Genomic DNA, 16,325 nt, shown 5'->3' on the forward strand with positions numbered 1-16,325 from the left:
CCTAAGTTGCTTAAGGCCTCGCTAAGTTGCTGAGGCTGGCTTTGAAATTGTTATCCTCTTTCCTCAGCCTCCAGAGCTATTGGGATTACAGGCATGCACTGCACTACAGTGCCCGGCTATCTTTGCATTTCTTGAGTACAAGATATCACTTAAAGTTAATATGTTTTTTTTTTTGGTGTGTTTATTACCTTTAAAAATACTCCTATCACAGCCAAACCATTTTCTTCCAGCGCAGCATCCTCGAAGGTTTCAAACTTGACTGCATTCCAATGTACCAAGTGCAGCTGGAACATCGTTAAAAGTGAGTTTAACATATAACCCTACAGGATCATTCCCAAATAAACTGACAGCCTCTTTCAACATACACATTTAATCATGTTTCTTCATCCCAAATAAAGCTACTGAGAAAAGCATACGACAATTGTGTATAAAATGAGATATTGAAAACAGGGAAAATTTAGGCAAGAACAATTAATATCACTTTGGAAGAGAAAGATTTATTAATGGAGAAAAATAGATTCACATAGCAAAGTAACATTTTCGTAAGGAATCAACATTTGTTCATTCCCATCTTGATTTGCATGAAATACTAATATCTAAAATCTATTTGCATCTAAGGGAGAGAAGATGTTTATATACTAACAGAAAGAGATCCTCCCTATGGAAATTAGACAGGAGTTGAAGACAGATTTCTTCTTGGCAGGATAACCATTTGCAATGTGTTTTCTTTTTTCTTTGGGGTGGGGGTGGGGGGTGATAATGAGGATTGAACACCCAGGGCCTTGTGCATGCGAGGCAAGCACTCTACCAACTGAGCTATATCCCCAGCCCATGTTTTCATTTTTAACATTTCAAACAGAATTAGGGGGAAAGTTGTAAGAAGAAATTCAATTTCCTTATGCTCTCTTTATATTTTCTTATAAATCATTCCTCATCTATCATTCATGAATATGACTGCATTATCACCCAGCCTCCAAATGAGACACCTCAAGGTCACAGTTAACTTTGTCATCTTTTCTCCTGAAGAGGATCCTAGTGCTTTTATTTCAGAAATGTTCGATAAATTTTTTTCTTTCTATTTCTATTGTGATAGACTTCATTTAGGCCCCACATTTCTCATTTGGATTAATTCAACCTGTGGCTGTGCATTGTTTCCTGGATTAGTACTTTACGCAATAGTTTGAGCCTAGTTTAGAATTCTGGAAGAATTCAGTTTCAGGATTTGTTTGTTTATTTTGGTTTGTGGTACAGGAAATTGAACCCAGAGGCACTCTACCACTGAGCTAATCCTCAGTCCTATTTATCTATTTATTTTGGTGCTGGAGAATGAACCCAGTGCCTCTTTACCACTGAGCTACATTCCCAACCCTTTTTATTTTTTATTTTGAGACAGGGTCTCAGTAAATTGCTGAGGCTGACCTCATACTTGTGATTCCCCTGCCTCAGACTCCCAACTCACTGGAATTACAGACATGCACCAGTGTTCCCAGCTCATCTTTTTATTGTTTATTTTTAAATAGGATCTCAATTAATTGCTGAGGGTATTGCTAAATTGCCCAGGCTGGCCTTGAACTCACAATCCTCCTGCCTCAGCCTACCAAGGATTACAGGTGTGTGATACCATGTCAGACAGTTTCAGAATATTAAGATTCATTTCAACCATTTTATTTCAGATGTATGTAATTTTTACATGTCTAGGCTAGAAATAATCAAATATGCCCCTGATTGAGTTATGTAGCATTTATAGGAACAACCTCATTCTTTCTGCTAACTTCTTAGAACTAGAAACGTTAGAACTATCCCCACTTCTCCACAGTTGTCTCAGTTCCTGACCTTCTCAACATACCTCTGCTGGGTAGCATTTGCTGTCCACAGTGTGCTCAGAGCCCCAGGCATCAATTGCCCCCCAGTGAAAATGGAACTGCTTCAGTCTGTAGATGTGTTCCAGGGGTCCTCCTTCAATCACTGAAATGGAACATCCAACAATTCAGGGGTTAGTTATTTACCCTGTGGGAAAAAGGCTGAACCTGCAGGTGGACCATCTTTGTAAACTGTCTGAAATGGAGTACACCATATTATATATAAGTATTTATAACTTGATTTCCATGCAGTCAATACATGTATAAGGGCAAGATCAAATGGCATTAAGATTTAACCAGCAAAGCTACATGCAACTGTTAAGGCCAATTTTTTACTTATTTCTATATACTATAGTTTCTGTGATGCACAATAAAATGCAAGTTTCTCTTAGCATATTTATTCAATCCAATCTGATAAAACAAATACAGTGACAAAAGATACTCTCTTTTTTATGCAATAACAATTTGCTTTTTAACTTTTGGAGATATTAATATTTCTTTTCCTTTCACAGAAATGAAATAGGAAATTTACAAGTCAAAAATGATTGCCTAGGGGGCCGGCCAGGGCTATGGCTCAGTGGTGGAGTGCTTGCCTAGTATGTGTGAGGCACTGGGTTCGATCCTCAGCACCCCATAAAAATAAATAAAGGTATTGTGTCCATCTACAACTAAAAAATATTTTTAAAAAGTGATTGCCCAGGAGATGTTGGCCAAAGAGTACACAGTTTCAGTGAAACAGGAGGAACAAGTTCTCAAGATCTATTTCACAGCATGGTTACCACAGTTAATAATAATGTATTGTGTATTTCAAAATTTCTAAAAGTAAATTTTAAAATGTTCTCACTACAAAAAAAAAAAAAGAGTAAGTGGAGCTGGGGCTAGAGCACTTGCCCAGTACATGTGAAGTACAGGGTTCAATCCTCAGTACCACATTAAAAAAATAAATAAATAAAATAAAGGTATTATGTCCATCTACAACTAAAAAAAAAGAAGTATTTGAAGTGATGGATATGTTAATTAGCTTGATATAACATCACACAATGTATACATATATCAAAACATCACATGTGGCCTATAGTGGTACATGCCTATAATCTTAGGTACATAGGAGGCTGAGGTAGGAGGATCACAAGTTGGAGACCAGCCTGGGCAAGTTAGCTATACCCTAACTTAAAATAACAAAAGGCTGGGAATGTAGCTCAGTGGTAGAGAGCTTGCTTAGCATGTCATGTGCAAGGCTCTGGGTTCAATCCCCAGCACCACACACACACACACAAATAGCATCACACTGTACCTCATAAATACACATAACTATTGTCAATTAAAAAACACAGAAATTATCATTCATCTTCCTTTGAAGAGAGTGAACAATGTGAACCATTTATACACTTTACTGCGGCCTTTATGGGGTTGAATAATTAATATGCCAAACAAGACTAGTTTTCTGGAACTGGTAAAATCAATATAGTATAGAGAAAATGAATATTCAGAAAAAGTAAGCTGTTAAAGTCACCTTAGACTTTGAGTCGTGCTGATTTTCCCCCCTTGAATTTGCTAATGCATATTAGTTCCTCATTTCCTCTCTCTGACCAGACCCTGGCAATATCTGTACACAGTCAAACCAATATAGCATCATTAAAATCATCCATCCTATTTATCTTAATGATCCTCAGTTGAATTTTATGTACACAAATGATCAAGTACAGAAATCCCAAGGCCTAAATAACACTGAAATGAAATGGTCTGCAATGTATCTTACTGACTTTGAAAAATTCTTACATAATTTCCTCTAAAAATCAGTTTTGTAAGAGGCGAGTGAAGACACCAATGACTTCTTCTTTTTAGGGGGCAGGAGAGATGCAGAGAATAATACCACATGATTCACTAGGTAATAAAAGAATAGTACTAAAATGAAATGAAGTCAAAATAAAATATCTTTCAAAAAAATCTTACTTTTCTACACAAACTCCAAATAGTGAGAATGATTTTGGCAAATACTGAATCCAATTTGTTGAACAAAATTGAAGTTCTGGTCTCAGGTTAAGGGCCAGCTCTCCTCTCCTGTCCCTAGAACAATCCTGGCAACATCTTCTAGATCCTTACTGTGTGTCTCCTCCAAAGATGATAAACAGGGCAAAGAGAAGATGTCACCAACAGGTGGCTGAGGGACAGAATTGGTCTTCAGGTGAGTTTTGATTCACCTACATAGTGTTGGTGGTGCACAAGCTACTAAACAAATTTTAAAATTAGTTGCCAACATTTAAGGCTGGCCAATCTAGGTTTCCAACTTCATTTATGAGAATTAAATGCCATGGCCATGGTGGGAACACAATCCCCCGGGGCTACAGGGTTGGCAGAGGAAATGGATACCCCCTTAAGTAGGCCACCAGTTGTTCACCATGGTCACCTCTGCCATTTCCCTCATTCCCAATCTAACTCATTCTCATTCCCTCCCTGGACTGTAGGTACAACTGCATTTGTGATCCCTGGGAGATAAAAGGTTAGTGGTTCAGCATCTGACTTTGACACTTGCTACCTGGAAAAGTTAAGTCCCTACCATGTGCTGGGTATCATACCTATATAAATTCTACTAGGGGAGAGATGAGACAGTGTAGTATTCTTCTGTGGAATGTGGTTAAGAGCACACACTTTGTAGGAAAAAAAAACCCTGTTTCAGTGAATTGGCTATGTGTCATTTGCCACATGTGCCAGCAGCTTCTAACTCAATGACCAGTGATCCCCATTCTCTGGTATTCACAACCTTATATAATCTCCTCCCCTGGATGTGACCTGGACCTCAGACTTGCTTCCTATGGGCAAAAGTAAGAGGATGTCTCTTTTGGGGATGAGCTTTCAAAAAAGACTGGCTTCTGTTCTGCTTGCCCTCTCTGACCTTCCCCCATTTGCTTGCTTGTCCTATGGAGAAGCCTGTAAAGTAAGGAAATGAGGGTGGCCTTCAGCCATCAGCCACCCAGGAATGGAGGTTCTGAAAGAAACAGAATCAAGCTAACAGGCACCTGAGTAAGTTTGCAAGAGGATCCTTTGCCAGAGAAGCCTTGAGATAAGATCCTAACCAAAATTGATAACTTGATCACAGCCCTATGAGAAACTCAGAGCCAGAACACCCAGATAAATTGTGCCCAGATTCCCACTCTATGAGCATGGTCTACAAAATTCACCATGAATCAGCTCTTGCCTGCCTCTGGCCCTGCTCTCTGTCACCTCCTTCTTACACATTAAATCACAGTAACACCTAACACAAGGATCACATCACCTCTCACTTCTACCTCCATGTAGATCACCCAGATGTCAACTCTATCAAGAACCTTTCTCCCCAGACTCATGTATACACCTCTGCCATAGCACTTAGCACTTTGCAATGGCATCATCTCTCCTAGGGTCTGTCTCCTCATCACACTTATAAGCTCCTTAAAGGCAGGGTCCATCATCTCTTCCTCTTTCTATTCTGAGTACAGTGTCTGGCACTTAGTAGATTCACAATAAAACCAGGAACTAAAGAAATAGACTGTCATGTGGCTGTCACTGGTAACTGGGATATCACTGGTAACCTCAACAAATGGGAAGGGAAAGGGTGGGGGTTGGGTATAGCATATGAGTGGAGGGAAAGAATTATCACCTGGAATTGAACAGAGAAGAAAGAAGATAGTAAATCAGAGAGGAAAACAAGCAGATGTGGTGGTGCACACCTGTAATACCAGCAACCTGGGAGGCTGAGGCAGGAGGATTGCAAGTTAGAGGCCAGTCTAGGCAACTTATTGAGGTCCTGTCTCAAAATTAAAAAGAAAAGAAAAGGCTGGGCATGTGGTAGAGCACCCCAGTACCAAAAAAAAAAAAAAAAAGAAAAAGAAAAAAGAAGAGAACAGTCAAACAATGTAGCAAATGTGTATTTGACATTGGTATTTTGTTATTTCTGTGCTCTAAGATGAGAAACAATTAAACTTACAAAGAATTTTAGGTAACAAAAATAAAACATCTTGGGTCTGGGGTTGTGGCTCAGCGGTAGAGTGCTCGCTTAGGACCCGAGTTCGATCTTCAGCACTGCATAAAAATGTAAATTAAAAAAAAATAAAAAGGTATTGTGTCCAACTACAACTAAAAAATAGACATTTTTAAAAAATAATAAAATAAAATATATAACATGGAGCATGTTATGTAAAATTATAATACATCAATAAAAAGTATGGGGAAAAAAATAACATGGAGTCTGGCTCCCAGCAAGCAATCTCTGTAATATTCATTTCCTTCTTTTGCATTTCAATGTGCAAAAAAAAAAAAAAAAAAAAAAAGGAGCTAGCAGAGACATGATCAAAAGAAAGGGAACACACAGAACCCATACAAATAAAAGCAAAAGGCTGGACTTTTACCCTTGGAATCCCAACAGCTCTACAGGCTGAGGCAGGAGGATTGCAGGTTCAAAGTCAGCCTCAGAAATTAGTGAGGCTATAAGCAATCTAGTGAGACTTTGTCTCAAAATAAAAAAAATAAAATAAAAAATAAAAAGGACTGTGGATGTGACTCAGTGGTTAAATGCCCTTGGATTCAATCCCTGGTATTAAAAAAAAAAAAAAAAAGACAAAGAAACAACAACAAAAATGAGTAAGTGCAGGAAGTGGGCATGAAAACTCTTTAGGGGTGATGAAAACATTCTAAAATTGGATTGTAGTGATGTTTGCTCAACTCTGTAAATTTACCAAAAAAAAAAAAAATTATATTTTTAAGTAAATATAGAACCAAAAATGGGGCAGGAGAACTTAAAATTTTTATGAAAGCATTCTTACTAGGTTCACTGCCTGCCTATGATCCCCTATAAAAGCATGGAGTGAAGCAGGTTGAAACGGGAAACACCCTTAGGAGGAGAACAAAGGGACTCTCCTCTCCTTTCCTTCTATTTAATGCCTTTTGAGTGTCAATAAAAGGAATTTCAGGAAAGGTGATAATTTACAGGGTCGACCATGTTAGCCCAGGGATAGTTTATTGCCCTTCCCTATAATATTTTCTTATTTCTCACATGCACTTATTAAAATCAGTAATTGTGTCCTATTCTGGGGAACTAGATAACAACACAATAATCAGAAGAGAGTGACATGAGACATGCACATACCTTCTTAGAAATCTGTTAATATCTCTAAGAGAGATTGTGTTGTTCCCACTTTCATTCCAGATTTTAGTTATTTGAGTCTTCTTTCTTTCTGTCTCTCTCTCCTGTTTTTTCTTTGGTCCACCTAACTAAAGGTTTGTCAACTCTGTAGATCTTTCCAAAGAACCAACTTTTAATTTTATCGATTTCTGCTCTGTTCTCAATTATTATGTCCTTCTTCATTGCTTTGGATTTAGTTTGCTCTTCTCTTTATAGTTTCTTAAGGTGGAAAGCTAGGTTACTGATTTGAGAAATTTCTTCTTCTCTGTTACATGCATTTTCATCTATAAAATTCCCTCGAAGCACTGCTTTAGCCGCATTCCATAAGGTTTGTTATAATGCTTCTGTTACCTTTCCTGACTCCTTTTCCTTCACTTTATTCCAGATCTTTATAAAGCACACGGTAGTAGCACATTTCTTAGGGTTGGTTTGTTGGTTTTTGTTGTTTTTTTGAAACTCATAGACATTGATACTTGTTAGATTCTTCCTTTTCTAGAATTGTTCCTTCCTTGTCTTCATTTCTAGGATGTCTTTGCTTTCTTTTTTAACTTTTATATTTTTCTTGTTCTCCCCACCCCCACTATTGATTGTTTTGCAACTGCATGGAGAAATAGTAGTGAAGAAAAAGCAGGAAATAAGAGGCAGTCACTGAAAGGAAAAAAGAGATGGAGAAAGGCACTTACTGGTGTCCTATAGAAAATAATTATTAAAGCATAATAAAATGGGGCTATCAGTTTTAGTTCACTCAGACCAAACAAGTGAAAAATTATCAAACTCTCTACAATTTTTCTTACACATTTTGTAAAAAATTTTTTTAATGAAATTGATTTCACATAGGGAAGGTAGGATCAAGAGAAGACTAAGGTTTTTAAAAGATCTATTATGATGAAAACATTTGTTATCCATCAGAAATTTTTCATGCAAATGGATGGATAAGAATCCTTAAATCAGTTGGGTGCAGCATACCTATAACTCCAGCTACTCAGAAGGCAGAGACAGGAGGATCCCAAATTCAAGACCAGCCTGAGAAACTTAGTGAGATCCTGTCTCAAAATAAAATAAAAAGTGCTGTAGTTCAGTGCTAGAGTGCTTGCCTTGCATGCATGAAGCCCTGGGTTTGATCCATATACCACACACACAGAAAATAATCTTAAATCTATTATTCAAAAGAAAAAGAGACTGAAAAATAAAACAAACAGCTGTTTACCTAGAAAGCTCTCAAGAAACCCATTAAACAACTTCCTAAGATTTCTAACTCGGTGTAGCAATGGTATATTGGCAATACAAGGTCCCTAAACTATCAAGGGCTTTAAAAGCTGAACAACACCTAGGATCCTCAGAAGAAAAGAAAGAAGATTATCACAGACCTAGACAGGTCTGAGACTTAAAGGAACTACTATGCATACAGAATGAACGTATGAGAGTTGGTGCTTCATAGTTGGGTCTATCCATTTGTTTTAGTCAGCTATTTTGCTGCTGTGACTAAAAGACCTGAGCAGCACAATTGTAGAGGAAGAAAAGTTTATTTGAGGGCCCACAGTTTTTAGTCCATAGAAGGCTGGCTCCATTCCTCAGGGCTCAAAGTGAGGCAAAACATCATGGCTGAAGAGTGTGGTAGAGGAAGCAGCTCACATGATGATCAGTATGCAGAGAGAGAGAGACTCCACTCACCAGATACAAATATACAGAGCCACACCCCCAATGACCCACCTCCTCCAGCCACACTCTACCCTCCTTCTGTTATCACTCAGTTAATCCCATCAGGGGATTAATTCACTGATTGGGATAAGGCTCTCACAACCCAATCATTTCTCCTCTGAACCTTCTTGCATTGCCTCACACTTGGCTTTTGGAGGATACCTCACATCCAAACTACAACACAATTAGTTTAGGTCTGGCAGGGGTAATGTTAAGAGTTCCAAGGGAAACAAGTCAAGCTTGCCAGAGTACAGAATAGTCATCTGGAACATGGAAATTTAGCTTGCTGTTTTAAGGATTTCTGGAATTCTTATACACAGGATAATATTATAGGTTTCTAGTTAAGATGAGGGCACACTCCAGTGTTTTGGAAAAATTAAGAAAGAAGCCCATGAATCTAGGGGAAAAAATGAGCAATTCTTCTTAGTTTGAGATATGTTAAGTAAGGTACTCAGGGTTTTGGTACCATGTCATACCATGGAGAGAAAGCAGAAAATGGGGATGTGGAGACACCTAAGCCTTTAAGGACAGACTAGGGATGTAGCTCAGAGGTAGAATTCTTGTCTAGCATGCACAAGGCCCTGGGTTTGATCACCAGCACCACAATCTGACAATTTAAATATTATTAATAATATTACTGTTTTGTGTAATAGTTCATGTAAAGTCAGCAAGCAGGAAAAAAAGTACATATTCAAAGAGCTTTGTAATGTTTTGAACAACCAATAAAAAAAAGACAAAAAAAAAAAAACAAATAAACTTCTGGTAGAGTTTCATTTTCACATCCTCTTTTCTATAGGAATTATATATATATATATATATATATATATATATATATATATATATATATATATATTTAGTAATAAAAATGTTACTTATACTAATCAGAGAAAATTTGAATAAAAACTAGAAGGAAGTTTTTTATACATTTAAAAAGTAATATCAATGAGTTCCTTTGCTAACAAAGAAGTCAACACTGTCACAGAAACAGTGTGATGTGTCTGATGTTGATACCTTGTTCTTACCTGATTTGTCTGTAGAATCTTCAAATTCCACAAGGAAAGAGTACCCATTATTCCAGATGTGGAGGCAGGTGGCCGGGTCATAAGAGATAGTGAGGGGTTTTAAGCCAGGATCATAAACACTATCCTTCCACCGGATATTGATGGGTGACTGTCGATCACCCCCAGGAAGCAGGTCCACACTCTCCCAGAGTGGATGCACTAGGAGAGAGCAGGGTGGGACCATTAGTAAGAGCAGGAGGCAGTCCCACTTGGGGAGAACCAGCACAGGCCAATGGCAACTGGAAGTCTTTGGAATTAGCGACTCAGAGCCTCAACTGCCTAAAGCAGAGGATAAAGGCAGACCAGAGAGAGCACCTTGCATGGGCTCATGTCTGACATCTTGAAAAGCCAACATGTCCCAGTCTGCCTACTAATCTCACCTGAACTCAGTGCTGTCAAGTCCTGTCACAACAGCAAAATGATTAGTGCCAGCTGCAAATGGGGTTTTCACAAGTGAATTTCTTTGTTTCATGGCTAATGTCCCAAGCCCCCAACTGGCTTTAAACACAAATTCAAGTCAATTTAATTTCCAGTGACAGACTTCATTTTGAGCCAAGGGAATGGGGGAAGAATTTTGGAAAGCAAACTTTCATCGAGTGCAGCGACTTCAGCTGGGTGGCTAGGGTAAACTGCTGACATGCGCAGTGTGCACGCTGAGCTCACCCCTGCGCCAGTCATCAGGCAGCCGCCCTGCAAGGCCAGGACGAATATCAACATTGCCCAGGTCCCTCAAGTTCCCGGCCTGTCACTCAAATGTGGACATCATCTATGATGGTGTGTACACGTGGTTTGTCCCCCACAGCCACTGACGATGTGACCGATGCTGACTCTTTCCCACAGAATCAAGCCCCAGGGCTTTGCAGCAATAAATATCAGTGGACTTCCTGCTAACAGAGACCTGTTGAGACACCCACATGTGATGAATGGAACCCTCATCTAGTGGTTTGGGGTGGTCCAGTTCCCAGCCTTGTAGAAGCATCATGGATGGGTAGAATCAAAACCAACTGGAAATGTGAATGGACAGAAGTCATTGCATATGGCCCCTGCATCTTGCCCCACCACTAAGAATGAGTAAGGATTCGAGTGGTGGGGTAAGATTCGGGTAAGGATTACTCGAATTTGAGTAAGGATTCACAGTATTTTTTTCTTTCCTTTTTTTCCCCCATAAAATATAGTACTCTCATCTCTGGAGAGGTCCAAACCCAACTTTGAATTTTTTTCCACCTTAGTCTAAAAGAACTTGTGAAGAACAAGAATTTCCTTTAGAGAAGATCTGTTTCAGAACTGTAAAAGAGAAAATGCATATGAACTGATACAATGCATCATCTTCTAATCTGATGAGACTGCAATGTTGTGGACAGGAGTGAAATCTTACTACTTTCATTGTCACCCTATACTGCCTAATTAAATATATATCCTTTAATTTTGTTATTGATTACCCAACTGCTATTGTTGGGTTGGGGGAGCTACATTTGATTCAAATTACACTGATTTTTTAAATATATTTTTTAGTTGTCAATGGACCTTTATTTTATTTATTTGTATATGTGGTGCTGAGAATCGAACCCAGTGCCTCACACATGCTAGGCAAGTGCTCTACCGCTGAGCCACAACCCCAGCCTCCTTCAGCCCTTTTTATTTTTTATTTTGTGACAAGATCTTGTTAACTTGCTTAGGGCCTCACTGAGTTGCTGAGGCTGAACTTGTGATTCTCCTACCTCAGCTTCCAGAGCAGCTGGGATTATAGGTGTGCACCACCATTCCTGGCTCACGCTGATTTTTTTAAAATTTTATGTATTTTATTTAATTATTCTTTTGTGTGTTTTTATTAATTTTTAATTTATATATGACAGCAGAATGCTTTACAATTCTTACTACTCATATAGAGCATAATTTTTCATATCTCTTGTATACAAAGTATATTCACACCAACTTGTGTCTTTTTTTAGAAATAAAAGTTCATTAAAGTTACTACATAAAATATTAATATGTAAAATGAAATAATTTCCATACAACATGATTAAAAGTGAAATTGAAATAGAAATCATATACTTTTCTAAATAATGCATAAAATATGGACTACAACAAACTTACTCCTTATAAAATTACTGAATATTACTAAAGATCATTAAAGAAGTCATAAATAAATGAAAATAAAACATAATTTCTGTATAAAATAAGACAGTATTATAAAGATAGCAATTCTCCTCCAAAATTGGCTATGAACTAAATGGAATTCTAATGAAACTCTCAACAGGATTTTTCATGAAAGTTGACAAGCTGTCTGCTAAATCACATGGAGAGTAAATGATTACTAACTGCCAAGATAAAGGCCATTGGCATGCAATGGCTCTATACCACACAGAATGGAGGAGATTCTGGTTTGGCTCTTTTATCATACAATGTGTTCTATCAGAAAAAAATATTCAATTTGATAAATTTCTCATATCAATTATTTGAAAAATATTTATTTAACCCATAATTGTGTTTTAAAACTGTTGGTTGAAGCAGTCAGGGTAGATAAGTTTGACCACAAAGAAGTGAGAATGTTTTGGCAGGAGCTAAGATAGTTGTTTTACCATGGCTTATTATTTTAAGTGTCTGAAGCAACATTGTCAATAATCTTTTCTTCTAGAACTTACTTTAAACTTCAGGTTTTTTTAAAGGAAAAATGGCTACAATAACACTAATACATCTCTTCTGAATTATTTTGGAAATGTTTGGTATTATTCTGTTCTAACTATTCAGGAGAGACACATTTATCCTGTGTTATTATTTTCAAATGAAGCAATCCTGTCTGCTTGTGTAATTTTAAAAGGACATTGGTCACTGCTATTACTCTAGTTCTTACACAGGCAAACTTCTGTTGTCACTTAAGGACATCAGACTCAAGTCCTTCCTGATTAACCCTCCATGCATCTATGGTCCATTTGATGTCTTTGATATGAATACACTAAAGGGATTTAATGATGAACTAATCATTTAATTCCTTTAGGCTAAATTTTCTTCTCTTTTAAAAGTAATCTCCATAGGACCATGCTTCAGCATGCAAAACATATAATAATATTTTGCATGTTTTTTACATGCAAGTAAATTTTTTATTAATATTTTTATTTATATATGACAACAGAATGAATTACAACTCTTATTACACATATAGGGCACAATTTTTCATATCTCTGGTTGTATACAAAATATATTCACACCAATTCGTGTCTTTATACATGTACTTTGGAATAATGTCCACCACATTCCACCATCATTAATAACCCCATACTCCCTCCCTTCCCCTCTCACCCCTCTGCCCTATCTTTTTAATCTTCTGGAAAATCTTAACAGCCCTGATTCATTTTCAAAGATTCCCGAAACAAACAAACCACAGATCTTCACCTCTAAGATGCTCAGACTTTTTTTTTTATTGGTTGTTCAAAACATTACAAAGCTCTTGACATATCATATTTCATACATTTGATTCAAGTGGGTTTTGAACTCCCAATTTTACCCCAAATACAGATTGCAGAATCACGTCGGTTACACATCCACATTTTTACATAATGCCCTATTAGTAACTGTTGTATTCTGCTACCTTTCCTATCCTCTACTATCTCCCCTCCCCTCCCCTCCCATCTTCTCTCTCTACCCCATCTACTGTAATTCATTTCTTTCCTTGTTTATTTTCCCATTCCCCTCACAACCTCTTATATGTAATTTTGTATAACAATGAGGATCTCCCTCCATTACCATGCAATTTCCCTTTTCTCTCCCTTTCCCTCCCACCTCATGTATCTGTTTAATGTTAATCTTTTCTTCCTGCTCTTCCTCCCTGCTTTGTTCTTAGTTGCTCTCATTATATCAAAGAAGACATTTGGTATTTGTTTTTTAGGGATTGGCTAGCTTCACTAAGCATAATCTGCTCTAGTGCCATCCATTTCCCTGCAAATTCCATGATTTTGTCATTTTTAGTGCTGTATAATACTCCATTGTGTATAAATGTCACATTTTTTTTATCCATTCATCTATTGAAGGGCATCTGGGTTGGTTCCACAGTCTAGCGATTGTGAATTGTGCTGCTATGAACATCGATGTGGCAGTATCCCTGTAGTACGCTCTTTTAAGGTCTTCAGGGAATAGTCCGAGAAGGGCAATAGCTGGGTCAAATGGTGGTTCCATTCCCAGCTTTCCCAGGAATCTCCATACTGCTTTCCAAATTGGCCGCACCAGTTTGCAGTCCCACCAGCAATGTACAAGAGTACCCTTTTCCCCACATCCTCGCCAGCACTTGTTGTTGTTTGACTTCATAATGGCTGCCAATCTTACTGGAGTGAGATGGTATCTTAGGGTGGTTTTGATTTGCATTTCTCTGACTGCTAGTGATGGTGAGCATTTTTTCATGTACTTGTTGATTGATTGTATGTCCTCCTCTGAGAAGTGTCTGTTCAGGTCTTTGGCCCATTTGTTGATTGGGTTATTTGTTTTCTTATTGTTTAATTTTTTGAGTTCTTTGTATACTCTGGATATTAGGGCTCTATCTGAAGTGTGAGGAGTAAAAATTTGTTCCCATGATGTAGGCTCCCTATTTACCTCTCTTATTGTTTCTCTTGCTGAGAAAAAACTTTTTAGTTTAAGTAAGTCCCATTTGTTGATTCTTGTTATTAACTTTTGTGCTATGGGTGTCCTATTAAGGAATTTGGAGCCCGACCCCACAATATGTAGATCGGAGCCAACTTTTTCTTCTATCAGACATAGAGTCTCTGATTTGATATCTAGCTCCTTGATCCACTTTGAGTTAACTTTTGTGCATGGCGAGAGGAGGGGATTCAGTTTCATTTTGTTGCATATGGATTTCCAGTTTTCCCAACACCATTTGTTGAAGATGCTATCCTTCCTCCATTGCATGCTTTTAGCTCCTTTATCAAATATAAGATAGTTGTAGCTTTGTGGATTAGTCTCTGTGTCCTCTATTCTGTACCATTGGTCCACCCGCCTGTTTTGGTACCAGTACCATGCTGTTTTTGTTACTATTGCTCTGTAATATAGTTTTAAATCCGGTATCGCTATACCACCTGATTCACACTTCCTGCTTAGAATTGCTTTTGCTATTCTGGGTCTTTTATTTTTCCATATGAATTTCATGATTGCTTTATCTATTTCTACAAGAAATGCCGTTGGGATTTTGATTGGCATTGCATTAAACCTATAGAGAACTTTTGGTAATATCGCCATTTTGATGATGTTAGTTCTGCCTATCCATGAACAGGGTATATTTTTCCATCTTCTAAGATCTTCTTCTACTTCTCTTTTTAGGGTTTTGTAGTTTTCATTGTATAAATCCTTCACCTCTTTTGTTAGGTTGATTCCCAAGTATTTTATTTTTTTTTGAGGATATTGTGAATGGAGTGTTTTTCCTCATTTCCGTTTCAGAAGTTTTGTCGCTGATATACAGAAATGCCTTTGATTTATGCGTGTTGATTTTATATCCTGCCACTTTGCTGAACTCATTTATTAGTTCTAGTAGTTTTTTTGTAGACCCTTTTGGGTCTTCTAGGTATAGAATCATGTCACCTGCAAATAGTGATAATTTAAGTTCTTCCTTTCCTATTTTTATGCCTTTAATTTCTTTCGTCTGTCTAATTGCTCTGGCCAGTGTTCCGAGAACTATATTGAATAGAAGTGGTGATAGAGGGCATCCCTGTCTTGTTCCAGATTTTAGAGGGAATGCCTTCAATTTTTCTCCATTGAGAATGATGCTAGCCTGAGGCTTAGCATAGATAGCTTTTACTATGTCGAGGTAAGTTCCTGTTATCCCTAGTTTTTCTAATGTTTTGAACATAAAGCGATGCTGTACTTTGTCAAATGCTTTTTCTGCGTCTATTGAGATGATCATATGGTTCTTATCTTTAAGTCTATTGATGTGGTGAATAACGTTTATTGATTTCCGTATATTGAACCATCCTTGCATCCCAGGGATGAATCCTACTTGATCATGGTGTACAATTTTTTTGATGTGCCTTTGTATCCGATTCGCCAGAATTTTATTGAGGATTTTTGCATCTAGGTTCATCAGAGATATTGGTCTGTAGTTTTCTTTCTTTGAGGTGTCTTTGTCTGGTTTCGGAATCAGGGTGATGTTGGCCTCATAGAATGAATTTGGCAGAGCTCCCTCTTTTTCTATTTCCTGAAATAGCTTGAAAAGTATTGGTATTAATTCTTCCTTAAAGGTTTTGTAAAACTCTGCTGTATACCCATCCAGTCCTGGGCTTTTCTTGGTTGGAAGTCTTTTGATTGCTTCTTCTATTTCATCTACTGATATTGGTCTGTTTAAGTTGTGAGTATCCTCCTGACTCAGTCTGGGCAAATCATATGACTTAAGGAATTTATTGATGTCTTCACTATCTTCTATTTTATTGGAATAAAGGTTTTCAAAATAATTTCTAATTATCTTCTGTATTTCTGTAGCGTCTGTTGTGATATTGCCTTTTTCATCCCGTATGTTAGTAATTTGAGTTCTCTCTCTTCTTCTCTTCGTTAGCATGGCTAAGGGTCTGTCGA

At 37.6% G+C, this 16,325-nt stretch overlaps 1 protein-coding gene across 1 annotated transcript in view; it reads right to left on the minus strand.

The window, feature by feature from the left end:
- Nucleotides 1-16,325, minus strand: part of Ca5b (carbonic anhydrase 5B) — a 53,145-nt gene that overhangs the window by 12,710 nt on the left and 24,110 nt on the right. The window contains exons 3-5 of the mRNA XM_046424278.2: nt 9,738-9,935; nt 1,847-1,965; nt 189-284 (exon numbers count right to left, since the gene is read on the minus strand). Of these exons, the coding sequence (XP_046280234.1) occupies nt 189-284; nt 1,847-1,965; nt 9,738-9,935 (413 nt within the window). The remainder of the gene's footprint in view (nt 1-188; nt 285-1,846; nt 1,966-9,737; nt 9,936-16,325) is intronic.

The sequence above is a fragment of the Marmota monax genome, unplaced genomic scaffold (assembly GCF_021218885.2).
Source record: "Marmota monax isolate L192 unplaced genomic scaffold, Marmota_monax_Labrador192_F-V1.1 WCK01_AAM20220418_F8-fsc00089, whole genome shotgun sequence".
NCBI lineage: Eukaryota > Metazoa > Chordata > Mammalia > Rodentia > Sciuridae > Marmota > Marmota monax.